This window comes from Colletotrichum higginsianum (genome assembly GCF_001672515.1).
Source record: "Colletotrichum higginsianum IMI 349063 chromosome 7 map unlocalized unitig_7, whole genome shotgun sequence".
Classification (NCBI taxonomy): domain Eukaryota; kingdom Fungi; phylum Ascomycota; class Sordariomycetes; order Glomerellales; family Glomerellaceae; genus Colletotrichum; species Colletotrichum higginsianum.
The window spans coordinates 3,656,584-3,684,506 of NW_017263917.1; the positions used below are offsets into that span (position 1 = coordinate 3,656,584).

Here is a 27,923-nt window from a genome sequence, read left to right on the forward strand (position 1 = left end):
CGATTTGGCTGCGTTCATATCAACCAAGCGGGGTTGGTTTAGGATTTAGGATTATCAAGCAGTGACGTAGCCGACATTTGTAAGCATCATAACCTCCCTTCTGCATGAAGCCTTTGGCAAACAATTTTGCCCCGATCGAACAAACATCTAGTGTTTGAAAGACCACCCGATACATTGAAACCTTATAAATTGAAGTCTGGAATCTGTGCCCGTTTCTGTAACATACCATCAAGAGTCAACATATCTACGCCGTTTTCCAGAGATAGTATATCACCACTATTGTGCCACGACAAAGCCTACTTCGGGCTTCAACACACCACAGAAATGGGTCTTCAAGGAAAAAATGTCCTTTTGGTGAGTCCCTACATCTCATACTCATGCAGTAAATGATTGACTGAGCTAACATACTGCTAGACAGGTGCTTCAATGGGCATTGGCGAAGCCATTGCCAACGCACTAGCTGCTGAAGGCACAAATCTCATTCTTCTATCGCGTTCAGAGGTAATTCGTCTACGACCTTTTCAGCCATCTAACTAGCTGTCATCGCAATGTTGTGCCAGAATTAGAATAACACTGTTTGGACGATAGGACAAGCTGAGCTCGCTGGCCAAGAAGTTGTCCGCCTCATACCCTGACGCAAAAATCATCTATCGCGCTGCCGACATTGGCAACTTCGAGGTTGTCGACAAGGCCGTTGCTTCTGCCGTCGAGGAGATTGGCGACATCGACGTTCTCATCAACAATGTACGATATTCCCGTATCCGGTGACGCGGAAACCGCAAGCTGACAGATTCCCCCCTCCCCCGCCACCAGGCCGGTCTTGCCCTCGGAGCTCCCGCCAGATTCCACGAACTCAAGATCGAGGACGTCGTCACCATGTCCAACACGAACATCAAAGGCACCATGTTCGTCACCCACTCGGTGCTCAACAGGTCCATGATGAGGCAGAAGTCGGGCAAAGGGACGATCCTTAATGTCACGTCCACCACCGCGCTGGAGGTGCCGCCCTTCCCGGGCGAAGCCGTGTACCACGCGAGCAAAGCCTTCCAGGAAGGCTTCACCAACTCCCTCCGGAACGAGCTGGTCGAGACGGACATCAAGGTGCTGGCCCTGAGGCCGGGCGTCGTCGCGACTCACTTCCACACGCAACGTGTTGGGTTCGACAAGGACCAATACGACTCGTTCATCGAGGGTTACGAGTTCGTCACACTCTTCCCCCCTCCCCCCCGGGCATACCTCTGGCAATCGTCGATGCAAGCAGGTTGCGTGCTGACATTTCCCCTTAGCCCTCTGGTCTCCGAGGACGTTGCCCGTGCCGCCGTTTACATGCTCAACCAGCCCGAAAAGATATCCATCAAGGCGCTGGACGTCGTCCCAACAGGTGAGCCAATACCCGAGTCCCGCGGTCTGTTGTTGCTGCTGCTGCTACAGTTCTGACGTGGCAATGCCTTGTTTAGCTCAACGATCGCTCAACGTATTCGACCGAACATGGAACGAACGCAGGAACTGAGGCGCTGGGCCACGCCTTATTGTTCGAAACCTTGGCTGGCATCAGCCGCGAAGGATCGCGAGGGGATGCATCCCCCGTGCCAGGTCCAATTGTCACAGGCGCCATACACAGAGCCTGAGAGGGGGGCAGGGGGGCGGGCAAAGGTTCGGCCGCAACACAGCTGACGCAGCGAGAAGAGTCGACTTTGACAAGATAGGCGGCCATAACCCCACGACTACCGCTCAGCTATTTGTTATCTGTTGTAAATCGACGGGCAAGATACTAAGCACCATTTACTTCCACATGACTTGGAGTCCTGTGCCTGTGCATCCCGGAGGGATTTTGTTTGGCAAGAGAAACGCTGTGTGCTCCCTTTCCATCATGACCTAACTAAAACCAGTGAGGGATGAAGTGGGAACAAGAAACCAAAGAACCTGGTAGGCTAATCCCCCAAGACTTTGGGTGTTGTGCCTCCACGTGGTCCTACTCAGAAGTCTCGAGCAGTGTTACAGCGTAAGCGCCACGTCTCGACTCGACGACCACCCCAGTGTGAGCATGCAAACCAACACCCCGTTTGCTTACACCCAGCTGCACCCATGACCTATGCTGGCCCCCTTCGATCCGAAAGCGAAGGAGGATTCTGCATCGCTTACGGGAATCGGGACTGGGATACTGCATCGGACAACGCTAAACTCAGGTGGTGTTGCACGGAGCTGACAACCATCTAGGGGTGGACAGCAGTGCAACAGGGCGGTAACAAGTTCTATTGGATGTGGAGAAAAAATAATAATCACCGTTACTTGGACTCATCCTAGTTACTACGAAACGGATAGTCCTCTCCACTGTGCGGCGGACTTTAACGGGTCTTTGAAGCTGGCTAACGCCGCATCTCCGCTTCGCATCACGACGAGACGTTTCGGCGCCGGAGCTTATAGTTCTCCGAGCAGCCGGCCTTCTCAAGTTTCTTAAATACACCTCCCTTCTTACACCTGGTCATCGATCAGGTGTTATTGCGCTTTAAACAAACACCTGGGAAGAGAAGCCCCAAAGTCATTGCATCGACAATGGAGATCGCCTCGTGTTGCCTGAAGGCCTTCGAGTGGGACGGCACGCCCGCCGGCCGGATCGAGAAGCTCGCCGGCAACGACGTCTACGTCGCCGGAGACAACCCCGACGCGGCCGTCCTCATCGTCCACGACCTGCTCGGCTGGACGTTCCCCAACGCGCGCCTCCTCGCGGATCACTACGCCCGCGAGGCCAACGCCACCGTCTACCTACCCGACTTCTTCGGCGGCTGGGTCGTGCCCTTCGAGCCGATCCTCGCCGGTCGCTTCCGCGAGGTCGACCTGTCGGTCTTCCAAAGGGACAGCGGCCGCGACGCCCGGGAGCCCGAAATCTTCAACGCCGCCAGGGCACTGCGGGAAAAGCACAACAAGGTCGCGGCCATCGGGTTCTGCTACGGCGGGTGGGCCGTCTTCCGGCTCGGGGCGAAGGAGCACGACCCCCCGTTGGTCGACTGCATCTCGGCCGGCCACCCGAGCATGTTGACCAAGGAGGACATCGATGGCGTCGGGGTCCCCGTACAGATCCTGGCCCCGGAGCATGACTTCGTCTTCACCCCCGAGCTGAAGTCGCACTGCTTCGAAACCGTGACGAAGAAGGGCGTGCCCTTTGAGTATCATCATTTCGCCGGAGTAGAGCATGCTTGCCTGACGAGGGGCGATCCAGGAAGGCCCGGGGAGCGGGAGGCTATGGCGCGAGGAAAGTCGGCGGCAGTCAGCTGGTTCAACATGTACCTACATTGATTACTACCCTCTCTGCCGTAGATAAGAACGTGGTTGGTTTCATCTGCGATGAACCGGGAACTCGAATAAGTCCGGTTCCCCCCCCCCACCTGCTGTGTTGTTCAGCCGTCAACAAAGTTTGTAGCGATCAAGAGCTTCCAGAGAGATATAGGTAGGGTTGAAGGTGAGGGAGGCCCTTGTGGAAAGTGTAATTGGGATATTCGTTCCAACTGCGTGTTGTTGGGCCTTTGAATAAAGACAAGACACGCTTGTTAGCAACTCAAGAGACCGACTTCCAGACCCCCAGGGACACTGCAACTACGAACTTCCGAAAGCAACGCTGCCCGTCGGAAACTGCTTCAGCGAAGGATCAGCCGGAAGCCAGTCAGAACACATCTATCAGATCTTTGGCACTTGCATTTACCCGAGACCGACCTACATATGTGTAGAGTAAGTAAGACATGGCGGAAACTAGTGGATTGTTGCAGCGATCTACACCCCGCGACTATTGAACCATTGGCCAGCTGCATAGCGTCGTTGCATTCGCGACTGTCAGACGGGACTTGCTGGAAGCGGTGCCCATGCCCTGCTGAAAAGGGATGTCTTCAAAAAGAGGGGTTGGACTTCCTAGGAGTTTGTGGGCACACAAACATCTATCTGTCTTCGAGGACTCACCTACTTTCAAAAAAGCTTTACATTCGTCCTTGTGTAAAAAGGTGAGCATCATGGTTTCGGGGTTGCTGGAAAACCCCTCTCCAAGTCCTTTCCATCAATGCCTGGCCCCGTGAAGAAACTGCCCAGAACTAAGGTTCGCTTCTAGACTCTCTCTCTCTCTCCCCGCTTCTACGAGCCAAAAAAATGCAGCTCAGAGACCTCACCGCCCTGCTGTTTCTAGCACTGTCGACAGCCCGCGCGTCCTCCGTGCAGGCTCGCGAAGCCATTCCGGCCGAGCTCTCGGCGCGAGCTTGCACCTACAACGGCTGCCAGTGTGTGAGCGGCCTCGCGCAAGGCGTCTACTGCGGCAACTGCGTCGTCGGGGCCGGAACCTACGCCATCAAGACGAAGCGGGTTCGGACCCACGCTTTCGAGTGCAGCCCCGGCGGAGGATGTTGCTCGTACGGGGCTGCGAGCGACTGCGGCACGAGCAGAGCGAGATGCCGGAGCGGTTCGGCGAACTGAGGTGGCTCGGGCTCGGCGATGGCCACAACTAAAAATCAGTGGCAAGGGGGGGGTGGGCACAGCTTAAACCGAGGAAATGGTGTGCGCATATGTTGGGAAGAGAGAAAGAGAAACAATGAGGGGAGTTGGCTCCCCGCTGTTTTGATCTACTTTGCTCACTACAACTGTCTACATGTGCGTTATTGCTACGGGGTAAACCCCTTATTCAGTGATAGCGAAAGTTCTCATCGCCGGCCGTTCCCATTGTAAGCCAACAGATTAGGACTGCCGGCTCCGACGTTGGCAATGGCATCCTTGGTAGCAAGAGCCTTTATACGAGCTGCGATGGCCGCCGGCGCGTTGAGCGCGGTGCCCTCCAACGCCTTCAGATACAAGGCCAGACCGGCCACGTGCGGCGTGGACATGGACGTCCCGGACAGCAGCTCCGTCCCGTCCTGGTAGAGCGAGGTGGACCTGACGTCGAGCCCGGCGGCGAAGACATCGACCGAGGGCCCAAAATTGGACCAGGTCGGCCTCGTGTTGTTGATGGCGATGGCGCCGACGGTGAAGGCGGTCGGGGCGCTCGCGGGCGACCTCGTCGACGCGTCCCGGCCGTCGTTGCCGGCGCCGACAACCACGAAGACACCCAGTCCCGTCGCGGCGTCGACGGCGTTGTTCAGCGCGGTCGAAACGCCGGTGGCTGCCCGTCTCGTCAGCGATCGAGGTCGAACCGCAGAGGTCGTCCCAAAAAGAAAAAAAAGGGGGAATCTGGAAAGAACATTACTCACCCAAGCTCATGCTGACGACGCTCCGTCCTGCTCTCCTCGGGGTGTTGGTGATGTTCTGGACGGACCACTCCAGCGCCTCGATGATCTTGGTCGTCGTGGTGTAGACGACCCTGGTGGTCTTGACGTCGACAATGGTCGCGTTCTTGGCGACCCCGAACCTGCGCGACGCGATGGTGCCGGCGACGTGGGTGCCGTGGCCAAAGTCGTCGTCGAAAGCGAGCTCCGGCCAGACGTTGTGGCCCCTGATGGCGCGGCCCTCGAAGTCCGGGTGCGAGATGCGGATGCCCGAGTCGAGGACGTACGCAAAGGTGCCCGTCCCCGCGCCCGCGTCGTAGACGTACGTCTGTGTGTCGACGTCGTTGCTGGCGAGTCTTGTTCGTGACGAGATGCTGGCCAGGCCCCAGGGTTGGTTGCCGGTCTCGACGAGGGCCGTGAGGGATGCTTCGCGGTCAGGTTCGACGGAAACGACCTGGGTAAGATTTCGTCAGTCTTGTTTGTCTTTCTTTTTTCTTTTCAATATTATCTCGCTGCGTTTACCTCATCCTTTGCTTCGATCTCAGCGACCACCTCGTCGTCGAACTCGCCGGTATATGCGTGGAAACTCCCGATGCCAAAGCTTCGTTCGACACCCACAGTCTGACGACGGCCGAGGCTTCGCTTGTGCACTTTCTCGATCCAGCCGAGATGCTGATCAACATCTCGTTTGGCGAGTCCGGATTTCAGAGTGACGATCCATTTTCCCTGGATGGCTTGCGAAGTCTGCTGGTCTTGGGAGAGCTGCGCAGCGGCGCCTGGTGCGCAGAGGGCGACGGCACCAATGCCCAAAGCGCATGCAAGCTTGGTCAGAGACACCATGGCTTGCAGACTGGCGAAATTCACCAAAAATTACAAACGGCCAAGGTCATTCATGAGGAGTCCAGATAAATATCCGTGCAGCCGTTAAGGGTCTTCTCATATTGGGGCTTTTGTCGTCTCTTTGGTGGGATGATGCCATCTTTTAGGCTGTTACGCGAGGTCATGTCGTTTAGGGAAATACCAGGCGGTAGCCTTTCATCGCAAACTCGAGCTGCCCTTCGAGGAAACCCGACCGGGGGAGGGTTGCATTGCATAACCGCGACAAGAGAATCGACCCTCCGCCAAGGTGGCCGGTTGAGCTGTAAGTGGAAGGTCTCTGCCGCAGAACAAGGATCGGGTTTGCCATGCAGCAGCCGAAGTCGGCTGATATGCAGCCGACCTATTTGTGCCGGAGACCCCCCGCTGTGTTGACCCCGTTTTCGACAACAAAGCGTTACCTAGGGACTGCCGCAAGCAATACAGACTCGGTGGTCGTCGAAACTATCAGGTTTCGGGCGTGAGAAGGCGAGAGGGTGATGGTTGTATCAAGAACTGGCCCGGCCAAGGGCTCGCAAGAGCTTGTTTCCATGTCGGCGACGTTGAGATGCAGCCCTGATGCGGCTGCTTCTTCTTGGCCTTTCTTTGCGTTGAGACTCCGTGGAAATCGAAACTGCTCAGCTTGTAGAATGAGGAAAGGAGACAGAACATGGGGAACCATGGCCTGGAGCTGGAAGTGAAATCCAATGAGAGTCGTCCGGTGGCGTCGCTTCTTCAGTACATCTGAGTATGCTCGGCAACGGGCTGGTTCACGATTCGCTTCAACATCACAATCACCGATACCGGTATTTTCCCCTTCTCCAGTGATTGTATCAGGTTGATGGCCCGGAGTTTGGAAGGGTCTGATAACACAAAGTTGGGATTGTGGGGAAAGGATATCGGAGTTTCGGACAGAATGAGCTGGAACGTTTCCAGGTATATCTCGGCGGCTTCCCAGCGCTGGGCGAACCGTGCCAATATAAGCTCGCAGTCTTCGACTGCCTGGAGGGTGTCGGGGGCTTGGTAAGCCGTCGTGCGGTACATGTACGGTGTGCCCCAGAAGCAGGATAAGAGGATGACGCTGATAGTGAACTGGGAGTATAGCTGAGGTTTCACAAGGGTTAGACGGCCGAAAAGACACTAGGAGAACGACGGTCCACTCACCCAATCCCAGGTGTATAAGATCATGGGCTGGTGCACTTGGATCCGCTGGAAGCACCTCGCGTTCTCGCCGGCGGCCGCCAACAAGATGGAGTAGTCGTCAAGTGTGGGAACGACGATCTCGTTCTGATACAGACAGCAGATGCTGTTGTTGTACAGCATCAGCATGGAAATCGGGTGGCATACGGTGGCCTCATTGACGTTGCTCGCGACGAGCGGTATCATTGCCTTCCAGTTGTCCAACTCTGCTTTGATATTCTGCAAGCTCTGAGCCCGGTATTCGGGTTGGCCGTTCATCTTCTCCAGCTGCAACCAGTGCCGTCGGATCTTTGCTTGTATGCGCTGGATGGTGAACGCATGCTCAAAGTTGGCATCATCGAATCCGCCGCCAAAGGCGAGCAAAGTGCCTTTGTCCCAAACCTGGCGATGTTAGTCAGTCAATGGTTACCAATGATTTCGCAATCTCTACGGAGCCGTTACCTTTTCGTCCCAGGCACTCGCGATTTCTGGACAGCGTCTGTTCCATACAACAGAGGAGTATTCATAGAGCACATAACTATGCTTCATCAAAGCGTTTTCGTCCGGACTTTCCACAGATGTCGCCTGTTGGTGGCAGTCCGTAGAATCCAAAGAACACTCCGGCTCGTAGGCAGCTAGCCTCTGACCCAATTTCGAAAGAGCATCATTCACAGCGTCATGAAGGTGGTAGGGGTCGGGGAAGTGCAAGGCACCAAGAACCACCAGCATGTATGCCTTTGTTGGTATATCGTTGGGTTGATGGATAGTGTCTAGAAAGTACTGACCTAGGGCTTGATCTAATAGAGTCTTGGACCGTGCGGTGTGCGGACAATTCCGGTCAGAGAAGCTGCTATATGTAGCTCCTATTGCGCAGACCATCCGGACCAGAAACGACTGGTAAGCATGGGGCGGCGCTCGTTGTTCGACACAGATTTGGAACCATTCAGCTGCAGCCCTTTCGTCCAGAATCTTCCAGTTTGGTTGAACAAAATGAAAGTAGCTGTCGAAGTCGACCCTTCGAAATAGGCCGGTCCCGTCGGAGGAGGGGGCACCGGGTAGAGATTCGCTTTGGTGTAGGCCGATAGGCTGTCGAAGCATTGCACAGAACACATCTGGCGATGGGGGGTTGTCGGCAAAAGATTGTCTACTCTAACATAAGCGGAGCCGGCAAACTGGGAGAATCAGTCCTTCCAACCTACCCTCTAGGAATTGTGTCAGCGTTCTTGATCAATGCACGATCGGGAGAAGGTCCAAGAGCACCATTTGACGGAGAGGCTGAAGATTCGTGAAAATTACCCAGGGAAAGATACTCGGGTGTCGGAATGCCCTGGAACGAACGCTGACTCGAAGATATCCCAGCCGGCGATTGGTTCGGATTCCCCTGCTTCCTGAGCAAAGTCATACAGCTGGCCAGATTCTTCTCGACCTGCGCGAGGCGTCCCTCGAGGCCCTTGACGTATTCCCACGGCACCGAAGACGCGTCTCTCAGCTTTCTTTCCTGGAAGCGGACGCACTCTGAACCGGCGCGTCTACACTCGCTACATTTCGGGAGGGCGTGGTCGCATTTCTTCTTCCTGTGCCGGCACCTTATGCAAGCAATCGACGGCACTTCGCCTGGTGATTCTTTCCGTACCATGTTGGATTCCTTGGTTCCCTCTGCCGGGGAAAGCAATTTGGACCGTGATGGCTGGCAGTGTCTACGCGACGGGTGGGGGGACGGTTCGCTTGGCATCAAAACATGGAAAACAGCAAGGTTGGTGCTGTGGTCGTCGAGATTGTGAAGATGGAAGAATGATGATGATGGATGACGAATTTTCCACGGAGCCCCAACGCCGCTGGAAGAGGCAGCATGGGATGGATGGTGGTATCAGATAGTGTCACCGTTGGGGTGGGCTGGGCAGGTAGGAGCGAGACTAGGCAAGGAGAGCAAAGACTAGCTGGTGACCCCCCCTAGAATGCCCGCTTGGTTGATCCGATCCGTTGAGCGTGGCCTCTCAGGAACAGACTACATAGATTCGAAAACCCCGCAGGATTCCAGCACCGTATCATGCTGTGGACTGTGGACCTGATAGGCGGCCTGTTGTGGGCAGTGCTAGCACTATTACCAGCCAGAGCATAACTCGTGTACACCCGGCTCGCCACGACGATGCCCCAAGGACTTTTGTGTTTGAATTGTATGTCAAGATAGTAGCGAGACTTGGTCAAAGCTGGGGTTTAACGTCTATTTGGTCATGGTTTGTCTGATGTCGAGAATCCGTGCCACGTCGAGAGGGCCGGTTCAAGGCTGTCGACCCTCCGCCACTCTGGGACCATCAAAGTCTTGCGAGCCCCTGCATTTCCACCCGAGTGTCAAGCACCTCCACCGCCAAATAACATTTGAGGCGGTCTCCAATAACAGACAGTGCCCTACCCTGGACGATTTCAAAGGGGGTTAGCATTGGCCTCAAGATCCAAGAGCGTTGAAGTTCGGGTCGGCACAGCTCTTCTGCCTGTCGGCAATTCCTATCCTCCCTTGCCGATAGCTTTCCCCGCCCTCTTTGTCTACCCGGATTACGATACGGGATGCGAAGTAACGAATGGGAGTATAGTCTTGCGAGATTAGATGGTTGACTAGAAAACCTTAGCAGTTATCGCAACGATTCAGTCCAGCTATAAAACTCAGGCCACTTTCGAGAAGCAAAGTTTCATCATGGGTGGTATACTCTATAAACATGGTTGGCAGAACCTTGGCCGGCCCCGGATCGAACCAAGCAAGACTATAGTGAGCCTAATCTCTGCACTCTGACGGCTGCCGGGAACATCGTCGTAAGGAAGCGCGGTGTTTGAGCCCCTGAACCCGCCACCAACGGATGAGTGGGTGGTGGATGTATTTTTGGAAGAAATATCAACCTCTCTTGACATTTCGGACGCTGAAACGCTTGCAAACCCCCTGGAATAAGGATACTTCATTCGAACCGGTCACAATCTGACGAAGCAAAACACATGTTGCGACACGGTTCTACTCCTTGGGCTGACCTTGACCAGGTCGGTCAGACTGCAGAGATTTGGCGGGCCAAACTATCGGCCGATTGGCCCCATAAATCGCCGGTCTTGGCTCATTTTCGTCGGACTCAAAGTCCGACACAACAAACATTAGCAACAACGACAGCAAGAGAAGGGGAAAGAATGATGAAGAAAGTAGCAGCCTCCCTAGGGTCTCTCTCTGGCTTGGCTTGAGTCAAGAGTCAAGAAAGTAAAACACCATCGGCGTCCCACATCACGGCGCCAGCTGGCCGCAAAAAAAGAAACCGGAGTCCGGACCCCACATGCCCGTAGCCCGACCGACTCGCTGGCCTGCCTTGCTGCTCATTGGATATGAACTTTCAGTTCTTACTTCAGTCTCAACCACCTCCCACCTCCCAACTCTGCTTCATCCGACCTCGTGAAGACTTCGATAGCTGTATCGGTGGCCAAGCTCATTGAAGACGATGAATTTTCCGCGGACTCCGTACAGGGATGAGGCGCTGGGGCTTCTACCACCCACCCATTCGGTCCTAGAATCATGTGTAGGTGCGCCTTCCCGACCGACAGGTTGGCTCAAGCATGAAGTGGTCGGGCGGGAGAGTCCAAGCGCATCTCGGTCTCGGGTCAAGTAGAAATAAGCTTAGTCTTTGGCATAACACGCCTCTTTAGGTCATAGAGTTCCGTCCCACGTGCGTGTCTCCCGACTGTCCTGTGTCGTTTGTCGTGTGTCGTCTTTCCAAGTTCGTCATCTGCCTGCCCGTGAGCCGTGGGAGGTAACTGGTCGCCTCGTTCTGAGGCAGGATTTCGGACTGTCCCAGAAAATTCGCTCGTCTTGCCCTCATGTCGGTTCCATTTTGACAGTATCCAACGGGTCGAACCCACAAAGTGTGTTACGCATCAGTCACATGGTTTGTTTGCTCTGTACTGGATTGCAGGCATTTAGTTGATCACAGTTTCCCCTGCTGCTGCTGGACAGACACTGAAGATGCTTGTTATGTATGGGTTATCTACCATCGGTTTATGTGAATTTCTTCTCAATCAGAAGTCACACAAAGGTGAACCCGGCCTGAGCTACTTATAGCCTATTCACGCTGGGGCTTATGAGCGGCAGTGCTTCAACCTTATTTTCTGCCCCACTGGACGTACCATGAGGCCGTTCTCAGGTACGATACGATGTACACCACCAGTCAGCTGGAGAGACAACCGAAGAAAATGCAAAAAGAGATGCCTGCCCTGCACATGCTTTCAAAAATTGTAAAGTTAATTATCGTCCGAGGCACGAGGTGTAATTGGCTGTTCAGGTGCGATCGTTGAGGGGATGGTTCGTCTACCGTGGCTTTTCAATCCGGCGTACCTATGCGACTATGAGAGAGGGTCGGGCAGCAATCAGCAGACAGCCCCGTTGGCGACGAATCAAAAGCGGGTTCGAGAATTGGCTTGGATCCCATGCGAGACTCTTCAGGAACACCAGAAGGCCGCCTGGCGCTGCTGTACTTGGTGCGGCCAGTTGAGTTGTCCTTGAGGGAGGCGCGTATGCGTGCCCAAAGGAGAGCGTGCAAGTAGTCGCCCGCAACCACAGAGCAAAGTGTTTCAAGCCCCGAATCGAAGCTAACACAGCCAAAGTCTAAATGTGACAGACTGCCCCAAGCGCGTCATAACCAAAGTATCCGTTATCCGAAAGGCATAGATCCCGTACCCGAAAGGCATACCTCATTCAGCTAGGGAGACACAAGACAGCAAACGGTCCAGGCTGGCTGTACAGTAAAAGGCTTCGCAAAGGTGCCTGCCCCCATCTTCACCCAAGTACCTCTTCAGATGAGTTTTCACGATTCAAGTACTTGCGAGGTACGCTAGCAGGGCTAGGTAGGAAAAGGTCCGAACGAACAACCACCGACGAACGCCAATCCTTGTAGATGTTGCCTAACGAATGACGGGGGGACGGAGATACATAGTCAAGGTGGCCCCTGTTGAGGCTGCACAGATGCACAATAAAGACAAAAACCCGCAATACGAAAACCGGTAACGTTTGGAAATTGGAATCGGGCTTCCCACGAGGCGGTCTCACTCCAAGTCATCGAATGATTACGTCCTGCAAGAGGCCCGAGGCATTCAACTGCACCATGCACAACGATGATGCTTCGGAGGGGGTCTTGAAGGAGCTGCTGCTTGAGGATAGGTTCTCCGACCCCACAAGAACTTGGTGCGTTTTTCGACAGAGTGGTTTCATCGGCATTTAACGGTAACGTGCGTCATTTCGACAATCTGATGTGTATGATCTCGGTACACCAGACGAGATGATTAGATCGGCATCTTCCCGAAAATCACGCTTGCTTGCTCGGATGCGCTGCCGATATCGGGCTCATTGTCCCGATTAGCAGCAACTAACGTGTACCCCCCCACCGGCTCCGGTCTCCGGAGCGGGGATACGTGCAGGTTCCGGACTCGTCAATCTGCTCCGGACGGGCTATCCGAAATGCCCCTTATCAGCATACACCGGCTTTCGGGCCGCCCCAGCGGAAAATGAAGCCGGTTGAGTATACCGGCGACGTTCTTCATGTGTACAAGTGGCTTCCACCAGGGCAAAAACAACCATGCCGCCGATAAGCATGGCACGTAGTCGTTCAAGATTCCACCAAAATGCTTGACTGGTGCCCCTGATATCGGAATTGGCGCCGACAACGCTGGCGTCTCTGCGTGTCCATATAAATCTTTGCTCTCCGGGTAAAAGAAGAGACAGGAGGAAGAATTTGTGCAGTTCAACTTCCAAGCTAGTGTTACGGCAAATCACTTTTCCTTATTCCTCAGCTGGAGTCAATAGGCGGCGGATCTTGCTACAGCAATCATGCAGAAAATCAAACCTGTTGGTTGGGTGAGAACACTACTTCAGAGACCAGCCCGAGATCATCAAGTCTAACCGCGGTTTAGTATGGCCTCGGGTCCATGGGTCTACCAATGGCCGTCAACCTGCACCGGAAACTCCAATCGCACGGAGCCCGGCTTACTTTTTCGAATCGCACCATTTGTAAGGGTGCAACACTGGAAGAAGCCGGTGCTACAGCAAAGAAGAACATAGTAGAGGTGGCGCAAGTATGCGATGACATCTTCACTATGGTAAGTATTAATCCCTTTTACTCGTGCAGTACGTGGCTGATACTCGACAAGGTATCAGCGGACGCCGTTCTTCTGTCGCTTGTCGAGGAGCTCCTGGCCAGCGGCATCGACCTGATGGACAAGACATTTATCGACTGCTCCACGATCCACCCCGACACGGCGTTGGCCGTGTCAGAAACCTTGCGAAAGGCCGGCGCCAACTTTGTCGCCGCTCCGGTTTTCGGGGCAAATCCGGTCGCTCAGGCCGGGAGGCTGATATTTGCCATGGCCGGGCCACGAACCACCGTCGAGCGTCTTGAGCCGCTCATCATCGACGTCATGGGACGAAAGATCATCAACATGGGTGAAGACGTCAAGAAGTCTCCGATGCTGAAGGTGACGGGGTGAGCACTTTCTCCTAAGCCGAGGAGGCCAGCGCATCAAAATGGAACCCTGAACCACATTCTAATACGTGACTACAGAAACGTGCTTCTTGTGGTCTTTCTCGAGGCCATTGCCGAGGCCCAGGTCCTGGCCGAGCAAAACGGTATCGGCACCGATGTGATGGAAGATCTGATCTTTGAAAACTTTGGGCCTGTTTTAGGCAGCTACTCGCGACGGCTGACCAGTGGTTCTTGGGCCCCCAAAGAGGGGACAGCTGGGTTCCTTGTGTCGAATACGATCAAGGATGCGAATCATGCGCTTAGGGTAGCGAACAGCTTGGGGGTCAGGATGCCGGCGCTCGACATCGCGACCAACAATATGCTAAGTGCGAGAGCATACGGGGGCGAGAATCTCGATGGGGCCGCGCTCTATGGGACGCTCAGGTCGCAGGCCGGACTCCCATTTTGGTCGGAGAATAGCCGACAAGGGTGAATAAACTCCGACGGACCGCTCAAACGTTGTAAGGCGGTCGGTCCCTGGTTCAAAAGGATTGGGCGAGGTAATTTAAAGACTTTTAACAGCTCGCTGATGGATCGAATCTTGTCACTTTGGATCAAAACTCAAGCGGAGGTCGCCCGACGTACTACCCAGGTCCCATGCGCCCTGTGCTTTTTGACTTCAATGATCTTCTGATGTGCTGGAAAAGCCAAACCAGGTACAGATGCAGAAACAAGATGGCTTGTGCACGATTTAACTCCCGAGGTTCATTAGCATACCAGTGCCGTTCCCTTAGTTGAAACTCATATCCGGGAGCTTATAAGCTAGGTTCTACCGAGAAACTTTGCAGAACTGTCTCTCGTTCCTTTGTAGTACTAGTGTAGAGCATGCAGCCTTCTCTGCGGATTCACATGTTTTTATGGTCAAGTATCTGACTACATTGTAGTTGTAGTTACGGAGTGAAGGTGATGCATGCAACCTCATATCTTTTCGATCGTCGAGCAGAGACGGTGGCCAGAACCATCTTATGGAAAGCGCGTTTTTCTAGGACTGAGATAGCCTTGTGAGGTTTTGAAACAATCAAGAAGGTGAATTTCATCCAGTTTAGTACTACATTCGACCTAGGCAGTCACAGACGAGCTTGACTCGGTCCATTTCGAATCTTATTCTTCATCATTCGGCCCAGTTTCAGAGCAAGGTAAAGAAATGCGTAGTAGGTGACGCAGGCCAAGCTGAACCATCTGACCAAGTGTTGATAGCTAGCGTCTGAAAGTAGATTGAGATTGCAACGCCACTCCCAATACAGCAGTAGCCGGTCATAAAATCACAACTAAGCAAGGCGTTAACCACGTTGGTTTGTCAAAAAATCGGGGACTCTGGTGCTTGTATCACTCAGGACCGGAACAAAGATACCGCGGCAGCATTCCCACTTATTGTAGAGGCCATCGGCGTCATCGAGAGACGTGAGTGAGATCGCCGACATCATGTGTTCTGGGCATTAGCCCCCATGAACTTATCCCGAGCTGGCATTGATAATGCACATAGACTGGTTTACTCCGACCAGCGATGCTCGGTTGTGTTGTACAGATTATTGAAAGCTAAGCCCGAAGCTTCTCGGCCCGGACTCTTCAACCACCGGGTCCCGCTCCGGATCAGGCCGAGATACTCAACATACGCGGCCCAATCACCTGCTTTTGCACGCACTCATTGAACAAAATCGGGTTGCAAATTGCAAGAACGCTGCCGTTCCAGGAAACGATTGAAGGAAACAGGCTGGTCTGGACCATTCGCCATTTTTAAGACTCATTGCGGGATCGGGACTAACCGGTACCTATAAGTACAGGCCAATCTCTCTCACAAAGTTGCCAAGATGCTATACCAAGCATACCAAGCAACCGCTAGCCCGCACCCTTTGGCTCTGCCGTTGCAACCTAGCCCCCATCCCAAATCACGTCTTTTCCTTGGTATATCGCATCATCGTCGTCCCTGGCGCGTGTATATGTGCTCGTTGCCTGCCAACTTGAACACGTTTTCCCGAAAATGACTGGCTGGCTTGCGAACGGCAAAGGCAGAGCACTGCCACAGCCAAGGACTTACCAAGAGCTTGGGTCGAGATAAGGGAATGGTGCCATTGGGTCTCGGCCGGCATCCTGCGAGAACGACGCGCAAGCAGAGGTCCGGCTTCACGAACGAAAAAGAAGCTCCAGACCATTGAGATTGCTGAAGGCTTGGCTATTTCTTGTCCTAGCACGTAGGTGTGATCGTCCTTTGCCTTCTCGGTGCAAAGGGAGGAAAGCTCGCGCAGAGATACTATCGTAGCCGACGTCCCTGGCTCGGCGTGCAGCCAGCTTCAGAAATCACGTCAGGCTGGGCGAGAAGGAAAGAGTTTTTCTCGCTTCATAGCCGAGTTCTCGCGGTGCGAAAATGGCTCCTTTAAAACTCCTCAACCTCTCTCGGGCTCTGGCGAAAACGGCCTCTCTGTCAAGGCCAAGTCAACACTCCAGGTCCCTTGTGAGAATTCTGCCCAAAATATGACGGAGAAGAAGGAAATCGAGAGATCGGCCTCTCCGCCATCGGACTCGGATGGCAAGCAGGACACCAGCGACATTGTGAAAATCGAGCCGACCGACGAGGAGCTCGAGCAGACAAAGAACCGAATCCTTCGCGAACAAGCCGAACTCCGCCAACAAGATGCCCCCATCATCCCGATTCTCTCCTTCTTCAAGAAACGAAGCGGCTACGATCCGAAAGCCATCGCGACGCAGCCTTCGGTGTACGACAACCCCGCGACCGCCAAGTTCTTCCAACCGCACCCGCGCTATGAGAACTTACACCGCTTCGACCCCACCTTCCGCTGGACTTGGGAAGAAGAGCTTCCCCTGATAACCAGGATGGACTTTCGGATAACCCTGTGGGCTTGCATTGGTATGTGTTTATCTCTGTGCCTTTTCGCCTTTGATATAGGCACTCTTCCCAGCTGTCAACGCCTGCCTGTCTGCCTTAACCCTGGCAGGCGACAAGACAAGAACAACACCATTACACCGAATATCACGAACCACCCACCTGTAATAAATACTGCCAACAGATTACTAACTCGTTTCTCTGTAGCATTCTTTGCTCTTGATCTTCCTCGAGGCAACCTAAGCCAGGCAAACTCGGCATCCTTCCTCCAGAGTTTGGGCATGGACACCAACGACTACAACCTGGGAAACACCGTCTTCCAGATATCCTTCTTGTGCGCTGAACTACCGTCGCAAATGGTAAGTAAGAAACTGGGCCCGGACCGGTGGATACCTTTCCTCATGTGCTCTTGGAGCATCGTGTCCGGGTGCCAGTTCTGGCTCAGCGGAAGGACATCTTTCCTTGTCTGTCGTGCCCTCTTGGGCGTGCTTCAGGGAGGCTTCATCCCGGACATTGTGCTCTACCTCACGTACTTCTTCAAGTCCACGGAGCTACCTTTCCGGCTGGCCATGTTCTGGACTGTTCGGCGTATCACGGACATCGTCGCTCCGCTGCTTGCCGTAGGGGTCCTTCGGATGAACGGCATCGCCGGCCGCGAGGGATTTAGCTGGCTGTTTTTGATTGAAGGAATCATCACCTTGTCCATCAGCATCTGGTCTTGGTTTGCCATGGCTGCCTCGCCAACCCAGACCAAAGCGTGGTGGCGTCCCAAGGGTTGGTTCACCGAGCACGAGGAGAAGATTCTGGTCAATCGTATACTGAGGGACGACCCCTCCAAATCCGACATGCACAACCGCCAAGCAATCACCCCGAAGCTTCTTCTCAAGTCTCTGGCCGACTATGAGTTGTGGCCCATCTACATCTTCGGTCTGCTTTGGGAGATCCCGGCTGGACCCCCCGACCAGTACCTCACTTTAACTCTCAGAGAACTCGGGTTCGATTCACAGAACACCAATCTGCTGAGCATTCCTCCTCAGTTTCTTGGCGCGATTTGCATGTTGATCATGACCTATCTCTCCGAGATTTGGGACACAAGAGCGCTCTTCGGCGCGTTCACGCAGTTGTGGTACCTGCCTAACTTGGTCGCAATGGCCGTTTTGCCATCCAACACCAGTCCCTGGGCGCAGTATGCTGTTGTCACTGTCCTTTTGTCGTATCCATCACGTAAGTTGCTGCTGAATTCTGTACGAATCTTTAAGTTTGTAAGCCTAACCTGCGGCATTAGCACATGCCATGCACGTTTCATGGGCATCCCGAAACTCTCACTCCGTTCGCACCAGAGCTGTGTCGGCAGCATTGTACAAGTGAGTCACAACAAATCTTCATCGACAAACAAGCGGGAGAGTGAGTGGCTGACTTGAGTGTAGTATGATGGTTCAACTTGCTCGTGTTATTTACTCCAACATCTACCGGGAGGATGACCGCCCTGAGTGTAAGTCGTCTCTAGTCATCTCGTGAGTCCTTGACAAACTGCTGACATGCATCAAACAGACCGTCGTGGTAACAGGGTTCTCATTGGAATCTGCTGCATGAACATCTGTGTGTATCTCCTTGCGAAGCTTTTCTACATGTGGTGCAACAAGAAGAGGGAGAAAGAATGGAACGCCATGACAGAGGAGGTGAGTATCAATTTTCGCCTCAATGGTGGCCACCCTCATCACTGACATCAACTCAAGCAACAAATTCACTACCTCGAGACTACAAAGGACAAAGGTAGCGCCCGAAAAGACATTCGATTCAAGCATTAAGCGTTACGAAGCCTTCGTATTGCTTGCTTTTGGTTTACCAGTACGTGTGTTCAGACTCTGAAAGCTGTCAGTGCAATCAGTGCGCGCTCTCAGGAGGAAATGGTAGCGGCGGCGGCGGGGTTAGCAGAGAAAGACGTCACCGACTGCGGCAGTGTCAGCCAGTTAGAATGACTTGTGGTATTGCAGACATTAAAACCGTTAGAAAGATGAAATGCAATCCTGTTCCGTTGCACTTAACAGATCGCAGGTGAAATGCACAGAAATTTTTGAATGTTGAGTTGGAGTAATAGGCTTCCAAATGGGCATGGAGATGTGCCAAAAAGACAAAGTTGATACTGGAGCAGCAAATAAGCTTTAAACCACTTGTTGAAGGAACGCGCATTCTGGTTCCTCGGTAATTCTCATGCTGTGTAATTGAAGTCAGTCAAACGTGAGACCACTAGCTTATCAGAATACATTGAGTCTTTGAGTCCTTCATAGACTAATTCGACTCTCGAGACCCTTGGTGCCACCCCCTGGCTTCCATTGCAGCTGCACATAGAGGCAGAATGTCACTCAAGTGAGTACATGTCTTGTGTTTCGAGTTTTGTGGAAACAGCGTTGTTAATGGCGTTCATAAGGCGAAGCACATTTGCACAGAGCTTGACATTTGCAATTTCTCGGGCCACAGGACGACTGTAAGAAGTCAGTTGAATTCATGGCTGTCTAATTCGCGAGGAGCATGTACGTTCGGCTGAGACGAAGAACACCCCAGAAACTTTAGGTAATCTGCGCCATCATGTCGGCAATGTTGGTGCATAATCTGCGTTGAGTACGTGGACTATTGTTGCTGTCATTTCTCTCACAGCGCGGCTTAGACGTGACATAAGATTAGACTTCAGAACCTTAAAGACCTCGCCTTTCATTCCTCCTGGCGCCTTCTACATGTTTCTCTTGATATCACGACACCCGAGGACCAAGAGAGTGGGGCATGCAACAGTACACGGAGGTAAATTGACATATATCCATGAGAAACCCGTAATGAGATCCCCGCTAATACTTGTTTTCTAGGAGACATTTGCCTCTGGTTGATCATGCGCCTTTGGCACTGTAGACTACTTGGTGTCCTCAAATTCTCCTGGGGAACACCAAAAGCGATTACTCAACACCACGATTTGGTTTGCTTCGTCATCAAGAACTGATCTGAGAGAGTGAACATCATTGGACAAACTCCACGAGCACCCACCTCAACTCAAAATTTTCTGCTGAACTCTATTGCTCGATGGTCACTATTCTCACCGACGCCATTTGTCGAATATACAGTTGAGGGAAGCCAGGATAATGCTGTTGCTGGAGACCTTGTGACAAGGGCAGCAGGCGGAGACTCCGGCACCGGCTTGACCCACAATGAGGGGGGACATGGATGAATTGGAGTTCTGCTCCAGCAATTTAACCGCAAACCTACCTTAGTCAGTGGGAGCCCCTCCGAGATCTTGAGCCTTTTGCTAATTGTCCCTCACCGAGTTTGCTTGAAACAATCTCCACAATCTTTAGCGTTACCGTGGCATTTGCTGTGTTTTTGGGGTACCATTTCTTGGTTGTTTCCCATTCGACTGTTGGCACTATATGGTAGTGGAATTGAGTCCCGGGCAACTTCAGATGAACGATGCGAACAAGCCTCAACAACAGAATCAGTGTCCAAGAAACGCGGAAATGCCAAGGAGAGGGGATGTGGAATGACATCCCAACAACCCCGTAGTGCCGGCGTCTTAACCAATCCAAGTATCGTCAGCCGGCAGTTCCACTTCATGACATCCGTGTTATGCGGGGAAAGTGGATAAGCAACTTCCAAGGTTGTAGATCACAGAAACAAATCCGACGATTCGGGTCAATGCTGCCCGCCAAACAAGCCGCATAAATAGCAAAGAAGACATCCAAACGGAGATTGACAGGGCAACTTCCGTCCTTCTTCACATCCCGACTGAGCGGTCTAATCACGAGACCCTGGAATGGTTATCAAATTCGTTGCCGGCGTCAGCGCCGTCCTGGCCGGGCTCTCCAGAGTCGCAGAAGCCAGGGACTACACACCCTACGTTGACCCGTTCCTGGGCACCGAAGGCCCAACCCCAGGCTCCTCGTACCAGGGAGGAAATGTTTTCCCCGGTGCAACCCTTCCCTTTGGGGCAGTGAAGGTCGGAATAGACACCTCAAGATGGGACACCCGGTATCAGGCAAACGCAGGTTACACTGTCGAGGGAAACGTCACTGGTATCTCCATGTTACACGTCAGCGGCACTGGAGGTGCCCCGACGTACGGTTTGATTCCGCAGATGCCCCTCACAACACTCGAAGGGGTCAACCTGCTCGACAACCTCACTTACATGCAACCGAGGGTTGGGCATGACGTTGCCGAGGTCGGTTACTACAGGACGGAACTGAAGAATGGTATCAAGGCCGAGATGAGCGCTAGCATGCACGCTGGCATCATCAAGTACCAGTTTCCTACCGAGGGAGGTCGTCACGTCTTGGTCGACTTGAGCCACTACTTGCCTACTCGGGGCAAAGAGTCTCAATGGTATAGCAATGGTCAGCTGGAGCACGGGGAGGACGGTTCTTGGTACTCTGGATACGGCGTCTACAGGGAAGGCTGGGCTCTTGGTACGTTTCAAAGTCTTGCAGACAGGTGCTGGGATTAACTTTACTTTGCCAGGCGGCGACTTCAAGGTCTACTTTTGCGGGCATTTTGACAGCGCCCCTGAAGATGCGGCTCTCTTCTCCGGAATTTACACGGACCCGTACTGGCCCAATGTCACTGACGTGAAGCCTTTCTTCAACAATGCTACGTCAATCCGTGGCGGCGTCGAAGGCTACCAGTACGCCAATCGGATCGGAGGTCTTTTTTCGTTCCCGTCGAACGTGTCTACTTTGACGTCCAAAGTAGGCATCTCGTGGATCTCGGCCGACAAGGCGTGCCAGTTCATCAGAGACGAGATTCCTCACTGGGACTTGAACCAGACCGTGACAGAAGCGAAGAATCGGTGGAACAACGAGGTGTTTTCCAAGATCGACGTAAAGACCCAGAATGATACCCAGCTGGAGATGTTCTACACCGGACTCTACCACGCACACTTGATGCCCTCCGATCGGACCGGCGAGAACCCCCACTGGACCTCGAAGGAGCCGTACTACGATGATTTTTACACGTTGTGGGACACATTCCGCTGCACTCATGCCCTCATCTCTCTCATTCTGCCCAACCGGCAAGTTGATATGAGTAAGTGCCGTTACCGGGATTGTCCCACCAAGACTCCTTTCTAACAGAATCTAGTCCGAGCCATGATCGACATCTGGCGGCATGAACGTTTCTTGCCAGAGGGCCGCAGCCATAACCACAACGGCCGAGTCCAAGGCGGTTCCAATTCCGACAACGTTCTCGCCGACGCCTACGTCAAGAAGCTCGACACGCAGGGGCTCATCAACTGGGCGGATGGTTACGCTGCGGTGCGGACCAACGCCGAAATACAACCCTACAACAATTTCGACTTCAACGACCCGACGGGAAGCACCAAGGAGGGCAGAGGCGCCCTGGACGACTGGAAGAAGTATGGTTACGTTTCTGTCAACTATGGCAGGAGTGTGAGCAAGACCGTAGAGTACTCCTTGAACGACTTTGCCGTGTCGCAGATCGCCAAGGGCGAGGCGCCCGAGCAAGCCGCGACCTACCTGAACCGTTCCGCGTAAGATATAACCCTGTCGCACCGGGAGGCTGTTTTTTTTTACGTATGCTGACAGAAGCAGTGGTTGGCAGAAGATCTGGATCAAAGACGCTGCGGCTTTGAACTTCACCGGCTTCCTCGCCCCTTTGCAAACCAACGGCTCGGTCCTCGCGGGCTACAGCCCGCTCGAATGCGGAGAATGCAACTGGCAGGCCATCTCCTACGAGGGCACGCCCTGGGAGTACAGCTTCACCGCGCCGCATGACATGTCGACCCTGATAGCCCTGATGGGCGGCCCCGACGACTTCGAGCGCCGCCTCGACACGAGCTTCGTCCCCGGTTTGGCGGAGCAGGACCAAGGGAACAACGGCATAGGAAGCATGATCTATAACCCGGGGAACGAGCCCAGCTTCATGACGCCGTTTCTCTACAACTACGTCGGGCGCAGGCAGTGGAAAAGCGTGATGCGGAGCACGTCCGTCGTCGACGAGTACTACCACGTGGGCGCGAGCGGGATCCCCGGCAACGATGACGCGGGAAGCATGAGCAGTTGGCTCGTGTGGAACATGCTTGGCTTGTACCCGGTTGTCACGCAGCCTGTTTACCTTGTCCTGTCACCTCGGTTCGAAAACATCAGCATCAAGCTGGGCGAGGCAGGCGGCACGTTGAGGGTTACCGCCACGGGGTTCGAGCAGGGGCACTACGTCCAGAGTCTCAAGGTCAATGGCAAAGTGTGGGATAAGAGCTGGGTTACCCACGAGGATCTTTTGGGGCCCAACAATGAGGGAGGCTTGCTCGAGTTTGTGCTGGGTTCGCAGCCACAAGAATGGGACTCGGGCGAGTTGCCGCCCAGCCCAGGTGCCTTGTAATATTAGTCTCGCTCTGCAGCTTCATAGTGCTTGGCTATGCAGAAAAGAACAGTGAAGGTGCCACAGAAGAAACGAGCATAAGTCACTCAAGCAAATGACTACCGTAGCCAATTTCGCTTCCTCCCCTTGAAAGAACATTGCGAGATCGACGGCCGAGAGTGAATTGTCGAACCCCTGCACGGAAGTTGGCACATGTTCCTGAATAGGTATGGTTGGTTTCCTGCCCAGGTCCGGGGCTTTTCCGACTACAGATCTCCAAACTCCAAATATCAGGGTGCGTCGCCACCATTTGTCTCGTAATATCACTCAAACAACAGCCTGACCGACCATCGGACTTGGAACGGAGGGCTGCAATAAACATCCCGTTCAATTCGGTACATTTCCCGTCAGGCGCTTCTAGTCCCTTTTGTTCTTGTACGGCGTCGACATCTGCCTCTTCGTTGGCCGCAAAGCGTCGATTACGAACCCCAACATGGCACGTCGTTCAGCAGCAGACCCAACATCCGGCAACGCGACGGAGGCGGCGCCGCTGTTGGGCACATCTTTCGAGGAAGAGAGTCGCCAAAGCACTTCATCGAACCGTATCCCTGATTCAGATGACGTGGGTGGCCCAGGACAGGATAAACTAGCCTTCAGAATGGCCGCCGCGGCCTGGTCATTTGTTGTCTTGGGACTTTTCGTCTCGACGATCGGCGTCACCATTCCTCATATTCAGGACGACTACCGCCTCACCGATATCCACGTGTCTGCGATCTTCCTCGTTGGCCCCGTTGGGTACTGTCTCGCATCATCGCTGAGCAATCGCGTTCATCTCAGATTCGGCCAGAGAGGGATTGCCGTGCTTGGCCCAGCATGCCATCTCCTCTACGCGGTCACGGGCGCGCTTCATCCTCCATTTCCGGTGTTCTTGCTGGCCACTGGCGTTGGGTCGCTCGGCGTAGGGCTATTGGACGGATCTTGGTGTGCCTGGGTCGCCGGACTTGAAAGTGCAAACACGCTATCTGGTATTTTGCACGGCTCTTTCTCGGTGGGAGCCGCCATCTGTCCGTACCTTGCTGGCATCATGCTCTCTGCAAACGACGGACTTTGGTATCAGTGGTTCTATGTACTAGTAAGCTGCTTCTGGGTAGTCATTCATCGAGCGCAGGATGTTTTGGCTAACAGTTCGTCTCAGTCCATTGCATCTGCCCTTGAGCTTCTTATTTTATGCTTGGCATTTAGGCACGAGGACTCAAAGAGATACCACAGCAGCAGGGGCTACTCGGCGCTCGAAACTTCCAACGACAAAGTAAACCAGCGAGAAGTCCTGAAATACAGCGCAACGTGGGTCTACGCAGCATACCTCCTCGCAGACGTGGGTACCGAGAGCACGGTATCCGGCTGGGTCGTGGCTTTCATGCTGCGCGTTCGGAATTCCAGCACGTACGCATCGAGTATCTGCTCGTCGGGCTTCTGGGCAGGCATGGCAGTCGGCCGTGTGGCTTTGGGGGTTGTAACGGACAAGCTCGGCGCCCGCCGGGCAGTCGTCTTGTACCTTGCCCTGGCGCCCGTCTTTGTTATTCTCTTCATGTTTGTCCGGGTTTTATGGGTGTCGGTACTGTCCATGTCACTGATAGGGTTTCTGATGGGCCCCTTGTTTCCCTCTTGCATTGTCCAGCTCGTCCATTTCTTGCCAAAAGAGCTTCACGTTAGCGCCGTTTCTTTTGTGGCATCGATTGGCCAGATTGGCGGGGCAATACTTCCGTACCTACTGGGAGCTATCACGCAAGTGATGGGTCTATGGGTGTTCCCGTACATGCTCTTGGCGCAGTTCTCTGCCATGCTTCTTTTGTGGACGTTGTCGCTGAGACTTTCGAGAAACGATGAAGTTGAAGAAGAGCCTGAAGGGGAGACTCACCGCCCCGAGCAAGACTGAGACATTCATTCATTTGGGACTTTTGTTGAAGGACTGGCTTGGGAGAGGCGGAGGATCTCGGGCAGTGCCCAGTGAAGACGAGTATATAATCAAGAATTATGACAACGCAATTCAAAATTTCAATCGTCGTACAGTAGACTAAGTGAGGTAGAAGTAGAGCAGATGATTTACTCCGTCATCCAGCCAAGGCTAAGTATACGCAATGCCAGCTGTTGATACTGCTAATGACATTGCTGCACAACACCAAAATAGACCGGCCAGTTGTCTGGGAAGGACGGAAACTGGAGGCTAAAGGAACCATGAGAAGAACCTGAATCTCACTCTCGGCCGTATAGAGCCCTGTCTTCCGAAGTTCCCTGACCAACCCAATCTTCAACATCAGGGGTGGGTATCGGAACCGCAAAGCAGATAGACGTATGCAAGTCCGATCCTGAACGGAGTGGAGCGCACCATTAGTGGAGCCTATCAACGTCGCGGTCCATTAGACTGGGTTTATTCTTACTTGCCGGCACGGTTTTAGGTATCAGTTATGCTAAACCTCCATCATGAACTTTTCGTCATCACCCGGACACAAGCGTGGATTGATTTCCTGGGAAAAGAGACAAAAAAGCTCGCTTGAAGCTCATATGCTATGTTACAATCTATATGCCAACACCGCCAAATGAAACCCCAAAAAGATGGAAACAGCCGTAGGAAAAAGAGACTTGGTGAAACATGACTGGGCCCCGTATCCTCTCCGACACTCGCAAGACTATTTTCGAGTTCAGCTGTAGACCCCGTGTCCCGCACGTTCTACATCTCTCGCTAGTCCCTGTTGTTGCTGACAGAGGATTCCCACGCCCTGGCGCCTTTCCTCGATCGAGTTCGACTCCCGAGTCGGAATCTTCCAGTCTGGTCCGAGTCGTCCTATGGGTCCCCAGTCGTCAGTCTCCTGGCCGTGTGCTTTTTTTTTCTTTTCTCTCCGCAATGCAACGGGAGCGTCTCGCGGGAAAGGAATTCCAAAGAAGGACAAACGCCTCAAGGATATTCAGACGAAGCCCTGTTTCGCACTGGCAATGTCGTCTCTACTCCAGCCCTGGGACAAGGGGATGTCGTCACGCACATTGTTGTTGCCTTCGACGTCGGTGGGGGCAAGTTCCACCTGGACTGCCTTGGGCATATCGGCGCTCATGCCGAACCAACCGCCTCCAAGCATGGCGATGGTGACGCCGAGTTGTGTACCGAACAGCAGCACGAGCTTGGTCGCGAAGGAACCCATGACAGGGTCGAGGCTCGGGATGTGGTTGAAGGCGTACGTCGTGGTATAAGCCAGATGGATGAGATGAAAGGGCATGCCAATCACGGTGGCCCGGAGCATCAGCATCGCAGGACGGCAATTGGGGCTGGACGAGGATCGAATCTTCATGAAGGTAGGCCACATCCATCCGCAGACGCCGAGGATGACGAAGAGCTGCATGCAGTTGCCGATTTGGTTCAGGGTCTGGTTCATGACGCCACTGCTGGAGTGGCTGGGGGCGCCTCCGTATGTTGACATGCCAATGCCTCCGGTGTTGCAAAGATGCGTGACGCCCAGGATGATCTTCTCTGTCCAGCGCTTCGGTGAGCCGGGAAGGATGATGTTCCTGTACGGGTTACCATGTCAGCGACTGCGTGATTCGGGAATAATTGCAAAACCTCTTACGTTTCGTAGACAATACCGATCAGTGTCAACGACAGGCAGGCCAAGCTGCCCGCGTTCGTCATGATGTTGAATTGGTTAGGGAGCAGCGGTTCGTCTTTCTTGATAATCAGGTAGATGTCGGCGATGAATCGCATGAAGAAGTGCGAGACAAGAAGGGGCCAGCAGACCATGCCCTTCTTTCCATGCTTCCATGTAATCCAGCCCGCAGGTGGGAGTAGCAGGGCGTAGATCACTAGCTCGGCATAGGCGAGGTTGACGACATCGCTAGAGACTGGCGGGAGGTTCGGAATCGCCTCTCCAGCCATTTTGAGTAACAAGCTGTATTGATGCTGATATTCGAGTTGACAGTTTGGTTGGTCGGTTCGAAGATGGGCTCGATGTGATCGGGGCGCGGTGTGGGGTGGCTTGGCTTGGTTATGGATGGAAGTCAATAGTTGTTAACCAACAATTTGGGTCCAAGGGCGTCTTGCTCGACCAGATGCAACGTTTGCCAGCTTTGTGTGCGAAGACTTTTGTTGTCAGTTAGCTGTTGAATCTTCGACTGTTCTAATCGTGATATCGCGTTCGATGGAGGACTATTAAAGAAAACCCCTACGTCTGGGCCGAGTCATTCACCATGACGAATGTTTTGGGCCAAAACGAGATCAGGACGTATATCACAAGCAGATTACCGCTGCGATTGACAATACGATCTTCGTGTTATGGTGCACTGCACAGCCTGGGGAGAGGGCTCTGCACCGCAACTCTGGGAAGAGACAGCGAGACCGAGACCGAGACCGATCTCTCCTCAACCGAACTGGATGCCCCTGCGCTGTTGCGCGTTGCGGACGGGTAACCCCGAGTGGAGTGTCTGGGCTTGATACAGTAAGGGGTATCCAATCAACGAGTGCCGGCCACCTACATCCGGGCCAACATGCCAGGGGGTGGCCCTGGCATCAACTCCATGATGGATTCCAGTTTGGGGGACACCATGGCGATGAAGTGCGGCAATCCGTTTCATGGCCTCAGTCTGCCTTGCCTTGCCTTGCCTTGCCTTGCCTTGCCTTGCCTTGCCTTGCAGCGATCTGCCCTAAGATGAACTAGCGGAGAATTCTATCTAAAGCCAAGCCACCCGTCCAATCTAGGTGAGCTGCTCCATCCATTGGTTGCCACCTACCCTTGCGATAGATGACCTGGCTTTTCAACCTCCGATCGACACTGGGATTGCAAATACCGACGTGGGACCAATCGATGGGACCTTGGAGGGTTTGAAAAGACGGCAAAGTTTACATCGAAACAGATTAGAAGCTCGCTTTCGACGGACGGACGAGGT

General features: G+C 53.6%; 9 protein-coding genes across 9 annotated transcripts; 7 read left to right on the plus strand and 2 right to left on the minus strand.

Annotated features, from left to right (window-relative positions):
* Window positions 1-324: 324 nt before the first annotated feature.
* On the plus strand, window positions 325-1,510 carry CH63R_10802 (NADP-dependent L-serine/L-allo-threonine dehydrogenase ydfG; the record flags this gene model as incomplete). Its single annotated transcript, XM_018305776.1, has 5 exons — window positions 325-354; window positions 415-501; window positions 589-744; window positions 814-1,381; window positions 1,458-1,510. 5 exons carry the CDS (start codon window positions 325-327, stop codon window positions 1,508-1,510), a joined length of 894 nt encoding a protein of 297 aa, XP_018155200.1.
* A 1,043-nt stretch (window positions 1,511-2,553) lies between these two features.
* On the plus strand, window positions 2,554-3,294 carry CH63R_10803 (Dienelactone hydrolase; the record flags this gene model as incomplete). Its single annotated transcript, XM_018305777.1, has 1 exon — window positions 2,554-3,294. One exon carries the CDS (start codon window positions 2,554-2,556, stop codon window positions 3,292-3,294), a length of 741 nt encoding a protein of 246 aa, XP_018155201.1.
* An 837-nt stretch (window positions 3,295-4,131) lies between these two features.
* Window positions 4,132-4,452, plus strand: CH63R_10804 (Mold-specific m46 protein; the record flags this gene model as incomplete). The annotated part of the gene is made up of 1 exon (XM_018305778.1): window positions 4,132-4,452. The coding sequence occupies one exon, from the start codon at window positions 4,132-4,134 to the stop codon at window positions 4,450-4,452; it is 321 nt and encodes a 106-aa protein (XP_018155202.1).
* Window positions 4,453-4,676: 224 nt separating this feature from the next.
* Window positions 4,677-9,000, minus strand: CH63R_10805 (Alkaline proteinase; the record flags this gene model as incomplete). The annotated part of the gene is made up of 9 exons (XM_018305779.1): window positions 4,677-5,131; window positions 5,220-5,688; window positions 5,757-6,084; window positions 6,512-6,952; window positions 7,003-7,193; window positions 7,254-7,376; window positions 7,437-7,670; window positions 7,731-8,412; window positions 8,468-9,000. The coding sequence occupies 9 exons, from the start codon at window positions 8,998-9,000 to the stop codon at window positions 4,677-4,679; spliced, it is 3,456 nt and encodes a 1,151-aa protein (XP_018155203.1).
* Window positions 9,001-13,223: 4,223 nt separating this feature from the next.
* CH63R_10806 (6-phosphogluconate dehydrogenase family protein) lies at window positions 13,224-14,237 on the plus strand (the record flags this gene model as incomplete). Its single annotated transcript, XM_018305780.1, has 3 exons — window positions 13,224-13,382; window positions 13,434-13,765; window positions 13,844-14,237. The coding sequence occupies 3 exons, from the start codon at window positions 13,224-13,226 to the stop codon at window positions 14,235-14,237; spliced, it is 885 nt and encodes a 294-aa protein (XP_018155204.1).
* A 2,036-nt stretch (window positions 14,238-16,273) lies between these two features.
* Window positions 16,274-18,451, plus strand: CH63R_10807 (Major facilitator superfamily transporter; the record flags this gene model as incomplete). The annotated part of the gene is made up of 6 exons (XM_018305781.1): window positions 16,274-16,667; window positions 16,851-17,867; window positions 17,929-18,007; window positions 18,071-18,135; window positions 18,195-18,322; window positions 18,380-18,451. The coding sequence occupies 6 exons, from the start codon at window positions 16,274-16,276 to the stop codon at window positions 18,449-18,451; spliced, it is 1,755 nt and encodes a 584-aa protein (XP_018155205.1).
* A 1,988-nt stretch (window positions 18,452-20,439) lies between these two features.
* On the plus strand, window positions 20,440-23,015 carry CH63R_10808 (Glycosyl hydrolase; the record flags this gene model as incomplete). Its single annotated transcript, XM_018305782.1, has 4 exons — window positions 20,440-21,088; window positions 21,141-21,704; window positions 21,759-22,167; window positions 22,226-23,015. The coding sequence occupies 4 exons, from the start codon at window positions 20,440-20,442 to the stop codon at window positions 23,013-23,015; spliced, it is 2,412 nt and encodes an 803-aa protein (XP_018155206.1).
* A 472-nt stretch (window positions 23,016-23,487) lies between these two features.
* On the plus strand, window positions 23,488-24,930 carry CH63R_10809 (MFS transporter; the record flags this gene model as incomplete). The annotated part of the gene is made up of 2 exons (XM_018305783.1): window positions 23,488-24,126; window positions 24,190-24,930. The coding sequence occupies 2 exons, from the start codon at window positions 23,488-23,490 to the stop codon at window positions 24,928-24,930; spliced, it is 1,380 nt and encodes a 459-aa protein (XP_018155207.1).
* Window positions 24,931-25,957: 1,027 nt separating this feature from the next.
* Window positions 25,958-26,916, minus strand: CH63R_10810 (Integral membrane protein; the record flags this gene model as incomplete). The annotated part of the gene is made up of 2 exons (XM_018305784.1): window positions 25,958-26,552; window positions 26,612-26,916. 2 exons carry the CDS (start codon window positions 26,914-26,916, stop codon window positions 25,958-25,960), a joined length of 900 nt encoding a protein of 299 aa, XP_018155208.1.
* Window positions 26,917-27,923: the final 1,007 nt, after the last annotated feature.